The sequence below is a fragment of the Condylura cristata genome, unplaced genomic scaffold (genome assembly GCF_000260355.1).
Source record: "Condylura cristata isolate star-nosed mole 26May11 unplaced genomic scaffold, ConCri1.0 scaffold00005, whole genome shotgun sequence".
Lineage (NCBI taxonomy): Eukaryota > Metazoa > Chordata > Mammalia > Eulipotyphla > Talpidae > Condylura > Condylura cristata.
The window spans coordinates 19783869-19799241 of NW_004567106.1; the positions used below are offsets into that span (position 1 = coordinate 19783869).

General features: G+C 40.9%; 1 protein-coding gene across 1 annotated transcript in view; it reads left to right on the forward strand.

Moving 5' to 3' along the window:
• The first annotated feature begins 1070 nt into the window (after nt 1–1070).
• The window catches only part of TSPAN13 (tetraspanin 13), a 32341-nt gene continuing 18038 nt past the window's right edge, over nt 1071–15373 (forward strand). The window contains exon 1 of the mRNA XM_004676738.2: nt 1071–1359. Coding sequence (XP_004676795.1) covers nt 1297–1359 — 63 coding nt within the window. The 5' untranslated portion in view covers nt 1071–1296. The remainder of the gene's footprint in view (nt 1360–15373) is intronic.

Genomic DNA, 15373 nt, shown 5'->3' on the forward strand with positions numbered 1-15373 from the left:
GAGCAGAACAGGCAGATCTACTGAAACACACTGCTGAGGGGAGCAGCAGGAGAAACAGAAGAGGTCTGCTGAGCCACATGGGTCAGCTCCCTGGCCTGGGTTCAAACTCATGCCACAGTGGCTGGCTATAGCATGATAGTGCTGAGACCTTAACCCCTACCATACCAGGGAGGCCCTATCAGAAACTTTTCTTGATAGCAAATATGATGACATAACCAAACTGACAGGCATAGGTTTGCACTTGGAACACACTAGGTATTCAAACACTGTTAGACCTACTAAGACTAGCTGACTTTTATTGACTTATTGTGCCAGGTACTATACAAAAAAGTGCTTGACATTTTGTTAATATCCTACCGTATAAGGAAAAGCAACGAGTTTCATTCCTACAGTACACAATAAAGTGATTGTGAATTAACTGTCGGGGCGACTGTCATTGAAAAATGTTCACAGCTCATCTTTGTAAAGAGAAGCTTACTGAATTTCAAACTAGGAGACACAAATAGGCTTTTCTTTTGTACTCACGTATTCATAAAGTTTATTAGTATTTTGCAAATCCATGTAGGCTAATTTGTTTGCAGGCCACGTACTTCACCTATTTTGACAAGCAGAGATTTCATTCTCCATTTATTCTTCCACTGATTTCATTCCCACATCTGCTTCCACTGCAAGCTCTTTTAAGTCTTTAACATTCCCTCATTTATCTCTTGCTTCCTTCCTTCATTCAAAGCCAGGTGTTTTATTTTAAAATCGTGTTCAAAATGGTGCCACGTCATCCGCCAGGGCCAAGAACAGGGGTGCTGTCATATTTTCTCGCCTGCGCGGATCTCCGTCCGGCCCCGCCCTCTTCTCCTCACCTGCTCCCCTGGAAACCGCTGCGAGGCGGCTGTCACCAGCTCAGGCCTCCGGTTCCTCCCCCACGGCGTCGCGCCCCTCCCCCTCTCCTCAGGTCCGCTCGGCCCGCCCCTCCCGGATCCCGGCCGGCGGAGCGCATTTATTTGCATATTTCTACCTTTGTTCCCCGCCTGCGACCAATCAGCGCTCGAGGCGAGGCGGGGAGATTGGGCGGGGCTCCCACTTGAGCTCCCGCTGCGGCGGCCGCAGGTTCTGGAGAGCGGGTCCGAGTAGTAGCCGCGGGCGCGCCGCGCACTGCAGCCCCAGCCCTCGGCCCTCTACCCCTCTCTGTGCGGCTGCCTCGCCTCGGCCAGGCCCCAAACGCAAGGACAAAGAGGCTGTCCCGAAGGCTCTGCTGGAGCCAAATTTACCTGCAGTTGCCGGGAACCAGAAGGCTCCAAAATGGTTTGCGGAGGCTTCGCGTGTTCCAAGAACTGCCTGTGCGCGCTCAACCTACTCTACACGGTGAGTATGCCGAGCCCCCTTTCTCCCTGCCTGGAGGCTTTGCACCTGCTCGGTGCCCCTTGGCTTGCCAGCACAGCAGCACCCTCGCACTTCATCCCGAGGCTGCTTCCCGTCTTCCCACGCTCTTCGCGCCCTCGGCCTAGCCATCAGTCCCGACTGGGGACCTGGCGTCGGCGCTTGTCGCAGTCTCTCCTCGCCCTCATTGTGAAGCGCGGTCTTTCAGGCTCGCTGGTCTTTTCTTTGCCACATTGCACTACCCCGCCCCCTCATCCACCGCCTTGTTTTTCAGTCATTGTAGCAGTCCTACTCACTTTTCCATTCCTTTCTGCTCCTCGCTTCTGGCTTTTGGGCACCAGTAGAGCGGGCTTGGAAGCAGAACAGCCTCGGGTTTGAGGACGGTTTCGTAAAATAGCGTGATTGACAAGGTGGCTTGTGGACTGTGTGTGTCCCATTTGACGCTACGTATTCTTGCCTTTAATTGAGGCTACCGTGAAGGTTCACAGGATATGCGCAGCTTCCTAAGTTTGTTTCCTTCGTACATAAAGGAGCTCTTTTTTTTTGTTGTTAGTGTTGCTTATACTTGATGCTTTTTCCATGTGCACCTCCCTTGATCCGGCCCCTCCCCCACCCCTCCCACCCTCCACTCCTTATCAATATTCGAACTCTGGTAAATAAGTAAGCCTCCACCCAGTCCACCCAAATCGTGTCTTTCTCTGCCTTCTAGCTTGGGCCTTTTATTTTTTAACACCGCGATCTATGTGATTTTCGAAGTATAATTCTGGGCAACCAGAGAATGGGACTGTAGGTTGCTGTTTATTGATTGCTTACCACGTCCCAGGGTTTACATACACCATTGTTTTCGTCTGACAATCATCCCAAGCCAGGAGCATTGTCAACATTTTTATACATAAGGAAACAGGTCAGAAAGGTTTTTTACTAGTTTAGATAGCTCACAGTTGGCGAGTTAGGAGTGGAACCCAGCTTTGGAGGCCAGATCTTACCACAGTCAATTCTACCAGATGGAAGAAACTTCCTCTTCTTTCATCATCCCTCCATCCTAGTCTTGCTGCCTTCTATAAATACACCTGGTGTTTTCTAGCACCCACCCTGAAAACAAACCCAGCCACCCTGCATTAGCAGAGAGCTTGGCCATCTGTGGAAGCTTAGGTTACATTGGTTACATTTAGGTTACCTTAGAATGGAGAAGCCGCCAGTGGTCACCAACAGGAAAGAGACGGGGTCATTTTACCATTGCAGTTCCTTTGCATGTGAGCATGATTGTAAAGCTTTAAGAAAAGATTAATAAAGTATGCTCCCCTGACTAGTTAGTAGGAATTTTAATTGATGGGAAAATTCTACAATAGCTAGTAATAAAGCTCCTTGTAATTGGAGACTCACATCAGGTTTCAGATTAAAATCCACCATTGTCTTACCTAGTGCATGCTTATCAATATTGATTGTTTATTAAATAAATGCTGACCAATTCTCTAAGTATTTTCTTTTATTACAAGAGTGCCCTGCTTATAATATCACTTTCCTCTTTTTGTACCCTGATTTCTGTCCTCCCCTAGTCAATTGTTCACAGATTAAGTGATAACCTTAGAGTGTCTACTTACACATAATAGAATGTCCACTTTGTATAGTATACTTGACTGAGGGCTTATTTACATTAGTGTACTCTATACTTTTTAAAAGGTAAGTTATTTTTAGGTCTAGTTTTATTGCTTCAAAATTTATTATTTTTAAAGATATTTTATGTATATAAGAGCTGGGGTATAGGCTAGAAGTAGTGTGGGGATGGTAAGAGAATTCACGAGAGACACACTAGGGAGCAGAAGAGATAGATCTACTGAACTGCACTGCTGAAGGGAGCAGGGGGTGAAACAGGTGAGGTTTGCTGCACCTGCTTCAAAATTTAGAATTTCTGGTTGTATTTATTGTTCACCAGGAAAGCAAGGAGAAAGGTGATTTTATAGATACATACACTGTTAATTCTCTAAATTATCAACCTTCAAAGTGTATTCTGTTAATCTTAATATCGATACAGTAAAATTTAATTGGACAGTCACAAGAATATAAAAAAAGGTTAACCCTTTTAAAATAACAAAGGATATTTCTTAAAATAGTGTCTAATTTTGGGTCCTTGTTGGTGGCACAGTGGGTTAAAAGCACAGAGCTAAGAAGCCAAAGCCACTTTCGCATGAGTTCGATCCCCACCCCAGAGCTGATTCACTTGGCGCGGCAGACCTCTCCTGACCCTCCTGCACCTCCCCTCAGCAGTGTACTTTTTACATCTGCCTGTTCTGCTCCCTGCTCTGTCTCTGGTGAATCTTCTCACCGCCCCTTCATGTCTGGCCTGTACCACAGCTCTGTATGCATAAATAAATAAATCTTTTTTAAAAAGTATCTAATTTAATACATGTGAGTAGCTTAAATAAATCCAGCAGCTTAAGTTAGAGGTGAATGAAAGGCCTTCAGGAGATAATTGAAAATTTGTCACTGCTATTACTTAAGAGTCTGTATCTTGTCCCTCTCTTACCATTTTAAGATGAGTAATGGGAGGTGATTAGTGCTGAGATTGAGGTTGATGACTTGAGGGACATTTCTTTGTAGGTTCCTGTCATACCTAATCACTGTGTACTGCCTCTAAAGTATATACATAGTTGCTGGATTGGGTTTGAGGTCATTTCTAAAGTGTTAGTAAAATTCAGATTGCAAATGGGAGTGGCAAAGCTAAAGGTCATATTCTGTGTTTTGCTGCTGTGTTGACGCATTTTCTTAAGGAACTTAGGACTCTTCCAGCGCTAGCTGAGTTGTCCACATGTGCGGTAATCTGCTAACAAGCCTGCCATTAGAACAAAATTCAAGATGAGTCCAGGAAGCAGGTTGCAAAAGTAGGTTGGAAGGAATATCCCTTAAACTTGTCATGGACCTTTGATTATTGACAAAGGTGCAGTTGAGTTTTGTTTTGTTTATGGTTCATTTTATTTAATAACATCCCTTATATTGGACAAGTTCAAGTTAGCAGAATGAATATAAACAGTTTTTAGGTACACGAAGAGAGGAAGATGCTATAGTCTCTTCATGCATCTTTGTGGTGTTACAAAAAAGAGAATGACTTTTACAAGAACTCCCTATCTTTAAAGAAATTGTTTCTTCACTCAATAAATATATGTTGAGTACCTACTGTGTGCACGGCACGGTCTTCATTCTGGGAATATAGTAGTGAACCAAACTGAGTTTTATAAAAATAGTCTATTAAGTCTTTTTTTATTTACTACATTTTCTTTTTCTTTTTCTTTTTTGAGATTTATTTATTTATTCATACAGAACTGGGGTACAAGCCAGAGATGCGGAGGGTAGAGCATTCACCAGAGACAGAGCAGGGAGCAGAACAGGCAGATCGACGAAGTACACTGCTGAGGGGAGCAGCAGGCGGGTCAGGAGAGGTCTGCCACGCCATGTGGTCACCTCCCAGGCAGGTGGGAATTGAACTCAGTGCTGTACTTTAACCCGCTGCGCCACAAGGGAGGGCCTATTTACTACATTTTCTATGTATGATTTCAAGAGCTTTCTTCAGTTAGTAAACATGCCTGCCATGTACACTCTACGTTAAGCTGTGAGAAATATAAAAGGCATACACAGACAAATACCTACTCTGTGAAGAGAAGAATCTAGTTGGGGGTTCATGGAATAGGAAAGTGAAATATAGTATGAGGGAAGGACTGAATTTAGATGCCATAACAGATAGTAATGGGGAACCTTAGTGGTTTTTAGTAATTGGGAGGAATGAAGAAAGGCTGATCAAATTGGAGATATGTAGTAATAGTATGGGTCTTTTTGATACTGTTTGAGATATACATGGTATCTACCTTTAGAAGATGGTTTCTTTTTAGTAACTTATTTTAAAATAATTTTAATGGGGTCCACCCTGATGGCACAGTGGGTTAAAGCACAGCACTAAGAAGCTAAAGCCACTTCAACATGAGTTCATTCCCTGGAGGTGACCCATATGGCGCAGCAGACTTCTCATGACCCGCCCGCTGCTACCCTCAGAAGTGTGCTTTGTCAGTCAGCTTGTTCTGCTCCCCACTCTGTCGCTGGTGAATCCTCTCACTGCCCCTGCACCTCTGACCTGTACCCCAGTTCTGTATGTATAAATAAATCATAAAAATTTTTTTTGATGAAAATTTTTTGACAAATAGTGAAAAATACTTTTCAAAAGGTGATTTGCCAAATTTTGGGAAACCATGAAATAAATGTTATATTAAAATATGTAACATTTTGAAGGTTTGTAACACATCTCCTTGTGCTTAAACAGAGAGGAAAATTTTTTAGAATTGTTTGTATATACACCTATATAAATAACTCTAAGACTGTAACAGGGTCCTTCCCAGGTGGTACAACATGTTAAAGCACAGCACCATGAAGCTCAATGCACGCACTTTGGCGCAAGTTCTATCCCAGGCCAGGGAGGTGACCCTACATGGTATAGCAGACCTCTCCTGTCTTGCCCTCTGCTCCCCTCAGCAGTGTACTTCCTCAGTCTGCCTGTTCTGCTCCCTGCTCTTCATGTGATGAATCCTCTCACCACTCCTGCATCTCTGGCCTGTACCCCAGTTCTGTGTGTGGTCATAAATAAAGCTTAAAAAAATAAATCAGAAAAAACATTACAAAAAAAGACTAAGAGAAAATAACTTGTGCTCTTAAAATGAGAAGGGTAATTTCAGAAGTTTGAATTTTCTTTTTCCATATTGTTATTGTTGTAAAAAATTTCCAAGCTCATTTCTGATGATTTTTTTTTCTTTTGTTTTCTCCTATGCCTTTGGTTTCATTAGGAAAACCCCCTTTGTAGCATCACAAATTGATACTGATTTTCAACTATTCTAATATTTACATTTTAATATTTTAGAAATTTGGGTTGTCTTAAAATCATATTGTAAGACATGCCATAATTATCAGACTTAAAAATTTCTATATAATGCCTCCCTGGTGACACAGAGGTTAAAGTTCTCAGCTCTGTCAAGCTATTGCCAGCCACTGTGGCATGAGTTCTAGCCTAGGTCAGGGAGCTGACCCATATGACCCAGCAGACCTCTCCTGTCTTGCAGCTGCTTCCTTCAGCAGTATATTTCAGCCTGTTCTGCTCCCCACTCTGTCTGTGGTGAATTCTCTCACCCCCCCCCCACACCTCTTGCCTAGACTCCATTTCTTGTATACATAAATAAAAATAAATCTTAAAAAAAATTCTATATAATCTATGGAGAGAAAAAACACTGGATTCAGGAAGGAAACTTAAATTTGAGTGCCAGCTCTGTAGCTTGCTTGGGATTTAACTTAGGGTAAACAGGTTAGTTTATATGGGCTCCAATTTTTTTTTACTATTTGTAAACTGGTAATGGTATTTTTCTTTTTTATTTTAAAGATTTTTATTTATTCATACAGAAATGGGGCATAGGGCAGAGGTACAGGAGTGGTGAGAGGATTCACCAGAGACAGAGTGGGGAGCAGAACAAGCCGACTGATGAAGTGCACTGCTGAGGAGAGCAGCGGTCTGGTCAGGAGAGGTCTGCCACGCCATGTGGTCACCTCCAGGGCAGGGCCATGTGGTCACCTCCGGGGCAGGCAGGAATCGAACTCATGCGGAAGTGGCTTTAGCTTCTTAGTGCAGTGCTTTAACCCATTGCGCCACCAGGGAGGTCCACTTGGCTGAAATATTTTAATGTGTGGTTAAGTTGATATTTCTCCCTCTGTTTTTGTTTAAACTGCTGAATTTATTTGAAATTTCTAAGTGGTTGTCGAATATTTACTTGTATTTTCTACTTTAAAATGATACACTACTTACAGGATCTGAAATTTTCACTTGTTGCTGTTGTGCTGATATTTATTGCCTGCCTTTGTGTCAAATGTTTGTAAGATTTTGCAGCTTTTCATTTAAAAGGATAGCACCATTTATACCACTTCTTATCAAAATGAGGTTAGGCATTTACAAAAAATAAAACAAAATAAAAAAAATCACAATTTTGTGAAAAATTGTATGAGCCATATTTTAAAAGTGAGATATGAAGCTCTTTCATGGCATAATCTATATGGTATTAGTTGGTTTAAATGAGGTCTGTGTGAACAGTACTAGAATAATGTTGGTAGGTGTGATATGTACATTTATCCAGGTGTGAAGCTGTATTCCTGAAATTTACACAGTCCACCAGTGGTACAGCAATAAAAATAGATAAATAGAAATAAAACTGGGCTATGTCAGTTAAACATTTGAATTACCTGTGAAGGCTTGTCTAGCTCCTCTTCCTACTCATTCACATTTTACCTGAATTCTTCCTACAGACTGTCTTGGCACTGCAAATTGAATATTCTAAACCCATTTTAAAATAATGGGTAACAACTCTAGGAGAATAAGCACATATTGCTGGTACCCTCCACTCTCCCTGTCTGCATCCCTTTACATATTTTAGCCATAGGTGATTCCCCAAACATTTTGCCTTTGCTGGCCTCATCTTTGCTGACCCTCTGCTCTCAATTTCTAATACCTTTCTCTCTCTCTTTATAAAATTACTTAAATAAAGCTTCCTGTATAGTAAAAAAAATGATTTTCTTATATTTTTACTTGGATCTTTAATGTTTAAGTGCATCCCAGGTTGATTCAATCAAGATTTAGAGAGAGGAGGAGGGCATGTGATTTTTTTCAAAAGCTTTTTTAAAGCTTCCAACCTAATTCTAAATTACAGTGAGGGCTGAGAGCCAGTATTATAAGATATTCTTTCACTTTGTCTTTGCCATCAACCATGCCAAGGCTCCATATTGTAGAGAGCTTTGTGCTTGGTTCCTTCCAACCAACGTTCTTTTGAGGGAACGTTAGTAGCAGCTGTGCTTACCACCTCAATCTAGTTATTCTTGGAAAATGAAAAGTCAGGGTCCTTTACTTTTGATTCCTTTTATGTAGTTTCTTCCCAGTAAAATATTCTGGATTTTACACCTAATTAAGTATAAAATAATCTGCTTGACACCATTGAGCACATAAAGAAGAAAAAATAGCTAGTAGCGGCATTTCAGGCTTCTTTGTGTCATTTGAAGGATGGGAATGACACAAAGAACTAATAGCTTGGCTTCAACACTAAATGTCTGGATATTTAACAATATCTGGATTATTTATACAATTTTCAAACTCCCACCCAGATGTTTGGTATTGTGGAAACACCTGCTTGATCATTTCTGAGGTGTTTTTCAGTTTTCCACATGAAGTAGAAGTTACGGAAAGAAGCCACCATTCAAGGTAATTTTCATATGAAGCATATAGAAAGAAGATTGTCTGGGCTTTTCTTTTCTTTATGAGTTTGTGAATGCTGTATTACATTTAGGTGGTAGAGTTCTTCTAAATCTTTCTGCCATTTTAAATTTCTTCCTCTCCACTCCCTTCACAACTTCTCTCTTTACGGTTGGCAAGACTTTTTTTTTTAAAGCTTTATTCATGCATACAAGAACTGGGGTGTAGGCCAGAGGTACAGGGGATGAGAGGATTCACCATAAACAGAATGGGGAGCAGAACAGGCAGATTGACTGAAAAACTGCTGAGGGGAGCAGCAGGTGGGTCAGAAGAGGTCTGCCATGCCATGTGGTCAGCTCCCTGGCTAGGGATTGAACTTGTGGTACAGTGGCTGCAGATTGCTTCATAGTGCTGCACCTTAACCTGTTGTACCACAAGGGAGGAGCAGCAAGACATTTTTGAATAATTTAACTCCAAAATTGAATCCATTTTTCCCCTTCCAAATGTTCTACGTTCTTCTTTTATCCTTATGTTCATTCACTCGCCCAGATCGAACTTGGATGTTTGGGGGAAAAGGTCACTGTTTTAGAAATAATTCAAATCTCTTTTTTTACATTTTATTTTCGGTATGTGGTGAATATTTCATGGAAGAATAAAAATTCCTTATCTGCAGAAGGAATAATCTAGAACTTCAGTAGCAGATATCTTTCCTTCAAATATTGTATAAGTTGGGGATAAGTCTTTGCCTGTCTGAAGTATAATTCACAATATTACAAGTTCTTTCATTCATAGGTATATTTGAGTACTCATTTGTACCAGACAGTTTGATGATGCTTGGAATATTAGATCAGCTTGTGTCTTGGTGGTATGGCACTTAATGTATAGCAGGACCATTAAGAGAATTTAAAATATGACTGGAGGTGGGGAATAGTGACTAATGAATTACCTTTAGAGGTAATTCAGGACCTTTATATCCTGGGATTTGTCAACCTAAGGGTTTGGACTTATCCTGAGATTAAAAACAAAGATAGGGCCCTCCCTGGTGGCGCAGCGGGTTAAAGCACTGCACTAAGAAGCTTAAGCCACTTCCACATGAGTTCTATTCCCGCCTGCCCTGGAGGAGATCCACATGGCATGGCAGACCTCTCCTGACTTGCCCGCTGCTCCCCTCAGCAGTGTACTTCATTGATCTGCCTGTTCTGCTCCCCACTCTTTCTCTGGTGAATCCTCTCACCCTCCGCATCTCTGGCCTGTACCCCAACTCTATATGAATAAATAAATAAATCTTTAAAACAAACAAATAAACAAACAAACAAAAAAACAAAGATAGCCAGATGGGAATGACTTCATCGTATAGGGTTTTAAAAAAAATTATCAAAGACCACCTATTATCAGTAGGGCCCACCAGCAGGTAATAGACACCCAACTATTGCTTCTTGCAACAGGAAGGATTATTATTTTCCTGTAGCGAGATGTCCACAAGTAGGCCAGAGCAGGTGCACAGTTCAAGCATGTTGTCAAGGTGCCCATCTCCATCTGTCTTCCTGCCTCACCACCCTTGATCTGTGTGTTTTCTTCCATATTATATCTGCAATTCTGAGATTTGTTCCATTCCAGAGGGAGGGTGATACTATTAAAGTGCTTTTCCTTGTAAAGCTGTATCTATTTTTTGTTTTGCAAACTTTATTAATAGTGATTGACATACAATCATTTGCACATATTTGAAAGCCGATTGATCAGTACACTGCTGAAGGGAGCAGTGGGCAGGCTGGAAAGGTCTGACGCGCCATGTGGATCACCTCTAGGGCTGGGGATGGAACTCATGCTGAAGTGACTTTAGCTTCTTAGTGCTGTGTTGGTTTGTATAATTGGAACATCCAGTCGCTGGATCATCAGGTATGACTGGATCGAGGGGCTCTGAAAAGATTAGAACTCTCATTTCTTTACTGTCTACTTCTCAGCTCAGCTTGCCTCTGTTTAGATTCTTTCCAGGAGAGGTCTTTCCATTGACAAGATGACCACTGGAGGAATCAATGATTTTTTAAGAAGATTTATTTATTTATGCATTCAAGAAATGGGGTACAGACCAAAGGTGCAGAGGCTGAGAGGATTCACCAGATACAGTGGAGAGCAGAACAGACAGATTGAAATTCGCTGCTGAGGGGAGCAGTCAACTAGACAGGAGAGGTCTGCTGTGCCATGTGGGTCACCTCACTGGCTGGGGGTAACCTGCTTACACACCAGGGAAACCCCTGGAGGAGTCAATTTCGATTATCTTTCTAGCTTGCATTGCAAAAGAAACTCTGGTTTATTTTTAAAATTTGAATATCCCTGCATTACCTTCCATGACATGCCCATCGACCCTGTGGGTTTAGACCCATGCTTCAGACCAATCACTGTGGAAAACATTGTGACCATTGTGAAATAGACCTGGTTGGACCTTGTATTTCTGCTGCTGATAGTGTTGGAAGGGACCAATGAAGCTGTTGTTAAGTTTTATGAGCTATGTATGCGCTGGGTTGTGAAAGCCGTATATGGGTACTATGGAGGTTATTCTTCCTCTGAGTGGCAATTATAGTTTCCCCCCATTCCTTCATCATCTGAAAGGCTTAGTGGTTCAATACATTGGTTGGCCCTGCACCTAGTCCTGCAGGGGGAAATATACCAAACAGCAAGTTTGTCTCAATTCCGCATCTGTGTTGCTGGGCATGTCATTTCACTTCTCTGGTCATCGAGAAAGTGAAGGGATGATAGTACTGGGCAGGTAGCGTGGTCCTTGATGTTCTGTGAGTCTGTGGTGCCTCGTGAGTCTTGTGTCAACAGGTCCTTTCCACAGTGCCCTCTACATTTCTTCCCCTTTGATGGATTCTCCTCTGTGCCTGCTAGTATTGTCACCATCTCCTCTTAGGATTTGCTTGAAAAGCAATGCCCGTTGGAGGCACTTTGTCATCTTGCTTTGGTGTGCATTTCCATTAAAGCCTTGTAATATCTCTTTAAAAAATTCTTCATTATGTGATTCCCACTTTTTTGTTTTAAAGAGAAAACAGGAAAGGTTGTGCTTCCTGTTCATAAAGACATTGTTATCAACCAGTTAACAGATCCATACTCAACTTTTATCAGGTTTTTGTCTCACAGAGGAAGGAAACTATTTGTCATAGTTCTAAATTTACTTTCTATTACAATTGGCCTCATAAAGAAACTGTTATTATTATTGAACACAGGATTCTTATTGTCCTTTTGCTTCCCAAGTTCTAGTGACAAAACCAGGAGACCTTGAAATTATGTAGTTAGAATTAATTTTATTAGAATCCATAATTTTTAGATCACTATTTAGAAAACTTCATATAATCCCATTTTCATCAAAATTATTAACCATTATAACATAGTTACTGCTACCAAGAAATGAATTATCTTTAAAAGACTCCTTACTAAAAATTAGAGGAACACTGATAGTCAGATCTAGTTAGTGGCATATTATAAATTTGTGCGTAATTCTAGTATGTGGGGTTATTTTGTTACAGTGTATTAATAACATCAACTACTTAATTTTACAGTGTTTCCAGTTTTTATAAAAAATCCTGACTTACAAGTTGGGGATTTAACTGAGAATCAATTAACTAAGGTTAATTGATTAACCTTACTAACATTATGTTTGTACTGTTTCACTATTTTAGTAATAAATACATGTTTTTGGTACTGAACAGTTAATGGTCTCCTCTGCCTTCAGGAATGACCCTTGTTACCAATCAGAATGTTTCTTTCTGTGTGTGAGTGAGTGTTTGTGCTTGTGTGGGGATCTTGTTTCATACATGAGGTTATTCAAACATGACCTAACTTTCTGTTTGTAAGCATGTGGCCATTCCACAGGCTGTTGCCTACTGGTTCAACGTGTGCCGCTTTCCTTCAACAACCGGCCTGATCCTAAAGGAGCAGTAAATGAGAGAGTGCCGACCAGAATTCAAGAGTGGAGTTAATGTGAAATATTTAAGAGACAACTGAGAACATTTTGATTTAAGTAGCTGTGTTTGGAAAATAGTGGTAACAAAGACCAGAAGAGGAGTGTTGGACTAATTTACAGAGGAAACCAAAGCAGAAGTTAGAATTGGTCCCCTAATAAGACATATTCAAGGAAATATTTTAGGAAATATCTGAATATATAGGAATTTTTAATATATATTATAGAATGTAATAGAGGCATTTTATATGCACAGAAAATATTACAAAAGGCTCTTTTGAACTTAGCAGCCTGATTTCACAGCCACCGGTGTTGGGCCATGTCCATGTTTTTTCCAGTTCCCCTTCAGCAGTTTAAAAAAAAAAAAATCCTGAAATATGTCATACTGGAGGCCTGGGTATTTCTCTTTTAGGTATTGATCTAGAAGCTGAATTAATGATTTTGTAAGGTATACAAAGTTTCTGCTGGATTGTTCTGTAAAATGACTACAATGATTTATGTTCTAACATCAGTGGAAGTTCTGGGTTCTCTATATTCTTGCTGTCATTAGCTTTAATTTTTCCAAATTCATGCAATTGAAGAAGGTGTTTCCCTTTTGTTTTTGTTTTCCTGAATTGTAATGAGAATGAACACAATTCAGATGCTGATTTTGATTTTTCTTAAGTGACTGCCTCCTTTTGATTCTCCTTCAGTGATTGCCTCATTACCTTTGACCACTTTTTTTCTTCTTTTTTTTTTTAAGTTTTTTAATTTATTCATACAGAATTGGGGTACAGGCCATAGATGCGGAGGGTGAGAGGATTCACCAGGGACAGAGAGGGGAGCAGAATAGGCAGATCAATGAAGTACACTGCTGAGAGGAGCAGCAGGCGGGTGAGGAGAGGTCTGTCTGCCATGCCACGTGGATCTCCTCCAGGGCAGGCGGGGATCGAACTCATGTGGAAGTGGCTTAAGCTTCTTAGTGCAGTGCTTTAACCCGCAGAGCCACCAGGGAGGGCCCTTTTTCTTTTTTTTAAGACTTATTTGTTTATGCTTACAGAACTGGGGTACAGGCTGGAGGTGTGGTGGGTGAGAGGATTTACCAGAGTCAGAGTGGGGAGCAGAGCAGACAGATTGACAAAGTACACAGCTGAGGGGAGCAGTGGGCTGGTCTGAGGAGGTCTGCCATGCTATGTGGGTCAGCTCCCTGGCTGGGGATCGAACTTGTGCTGCAGTGGCTTTGTAGAGCTTCATAATGCGGTGCTTGAACCCATTGTGCCACCAGGGAGAGCCCACCTTTGACCACTTTGTAGTGGGCTATTTTGTCCCTTTTATTGATTTGTAGGTGTTTTTCAATGTATGAGTATTGGGGCTTTCATCTAGTCCTGTGTTTATCCTTCATTTATTTGGTATTTCTCATTGCATAAAATTAAAACATTTCTACATGAGATAAGGTGTGGTAGGTAAGACCACAGAAACCAGGCAAAAGGCCTGGGATTCTTACCCTGTCCTATTCCTCTATGCAAGTTACTTAACATCCCTGTGCATGATTACCCCTTCTAGAAAGTGGAAGCAATAGTACTATCCATTGCTTAGTGTTGACTGAAAGTAAGATTAATAAGTATAAAATACTGAGAACAGTTACTTGTATATAATGCCATTATGACATTATTATATGTGCTTTTTGAGGGTGGATCTTGTTAAGAAATTTCCCTTTAACCACAAAGTCATTAAATAATTTTGGTGCTTTTTCCTAAAAGTTTTAGTTTTGGTTTATATATATATTTTTTCTTTTTCTTTTTTTTAAAGATTTATTTATTTGTACAGGCCAGGGCGGTGAGAGGCTTCACCAGAGACAGAGTGGGGAGCAGAACAGGCAGATCGACGAAGTACACTGCTGAGGGGAGCAGCGGGCGGGTCAGGAGAGGTCTGCCACGCCATGTGGTCACCTCCGGGGCAGGAGGGAAACGAACTCATGCGGAAGTGGCTTTAGCTTCTCAGTGCAGTGCTTTAACCTGCTGCGCCAACAGGGAGGGCCTGGTTTTTATATTTTAAGGTCCTTAGTTTAAAAGAGGCTACTTACAAAAATAGGCTCTTTCCCTACTGATTTAGGATTCATTATCTCTTCAAGCCCATACTATTGGCTATTTAGATTTGTGTAAGTCATTTGGTTTTAATTCCCTACTCACTAATAATAAACTTTGTATAGTAGAAAGAGGAGAGATATGATCCTGTTGATGGGAATGTAAAATGGTATAGACATTTTGGAAAGCAATTTGGATTTACCTTAGAAATGGAAATACCAGATAATTCAGCAAACCTATTCTTGGGCATCTATCAGAAGAACATAAAACTAGGACCTCAAAATACTATATATATGGTCTATAGTTTTTATTACAGCATTATTGTCAGTAACTATGCCAGCCTTACTGCCCAAAGATAGAGGACTGGCTTCACAGCTTGTGGTATAGCCACACAGTGGAATATTCTTCAGCCACAAGGAAAAAATAAACATTACCAATCACAGTAAAATAGAAGGGAGTTGGTAATCTGTATGGTAAAACAAGTCAGAGTGACAAACATGAATATTTGACATTTATTTACAAAGTAGACAATTTAATAAAGCAAAATACCTATAAAAACTAGTAGACCCCAAAATGAGGCTTGAGAGGTTAAGAGTAAGAGGGAGAGGGAGAATGATCAAAGGAATAAAAAGATCATGGTGGGAGAAAAGGAATAATAAAGCATTAGAGCTGTTAAAGACAGAGGGATAGCAATATATCAGAAAGGCTAGTGTTGAGGCA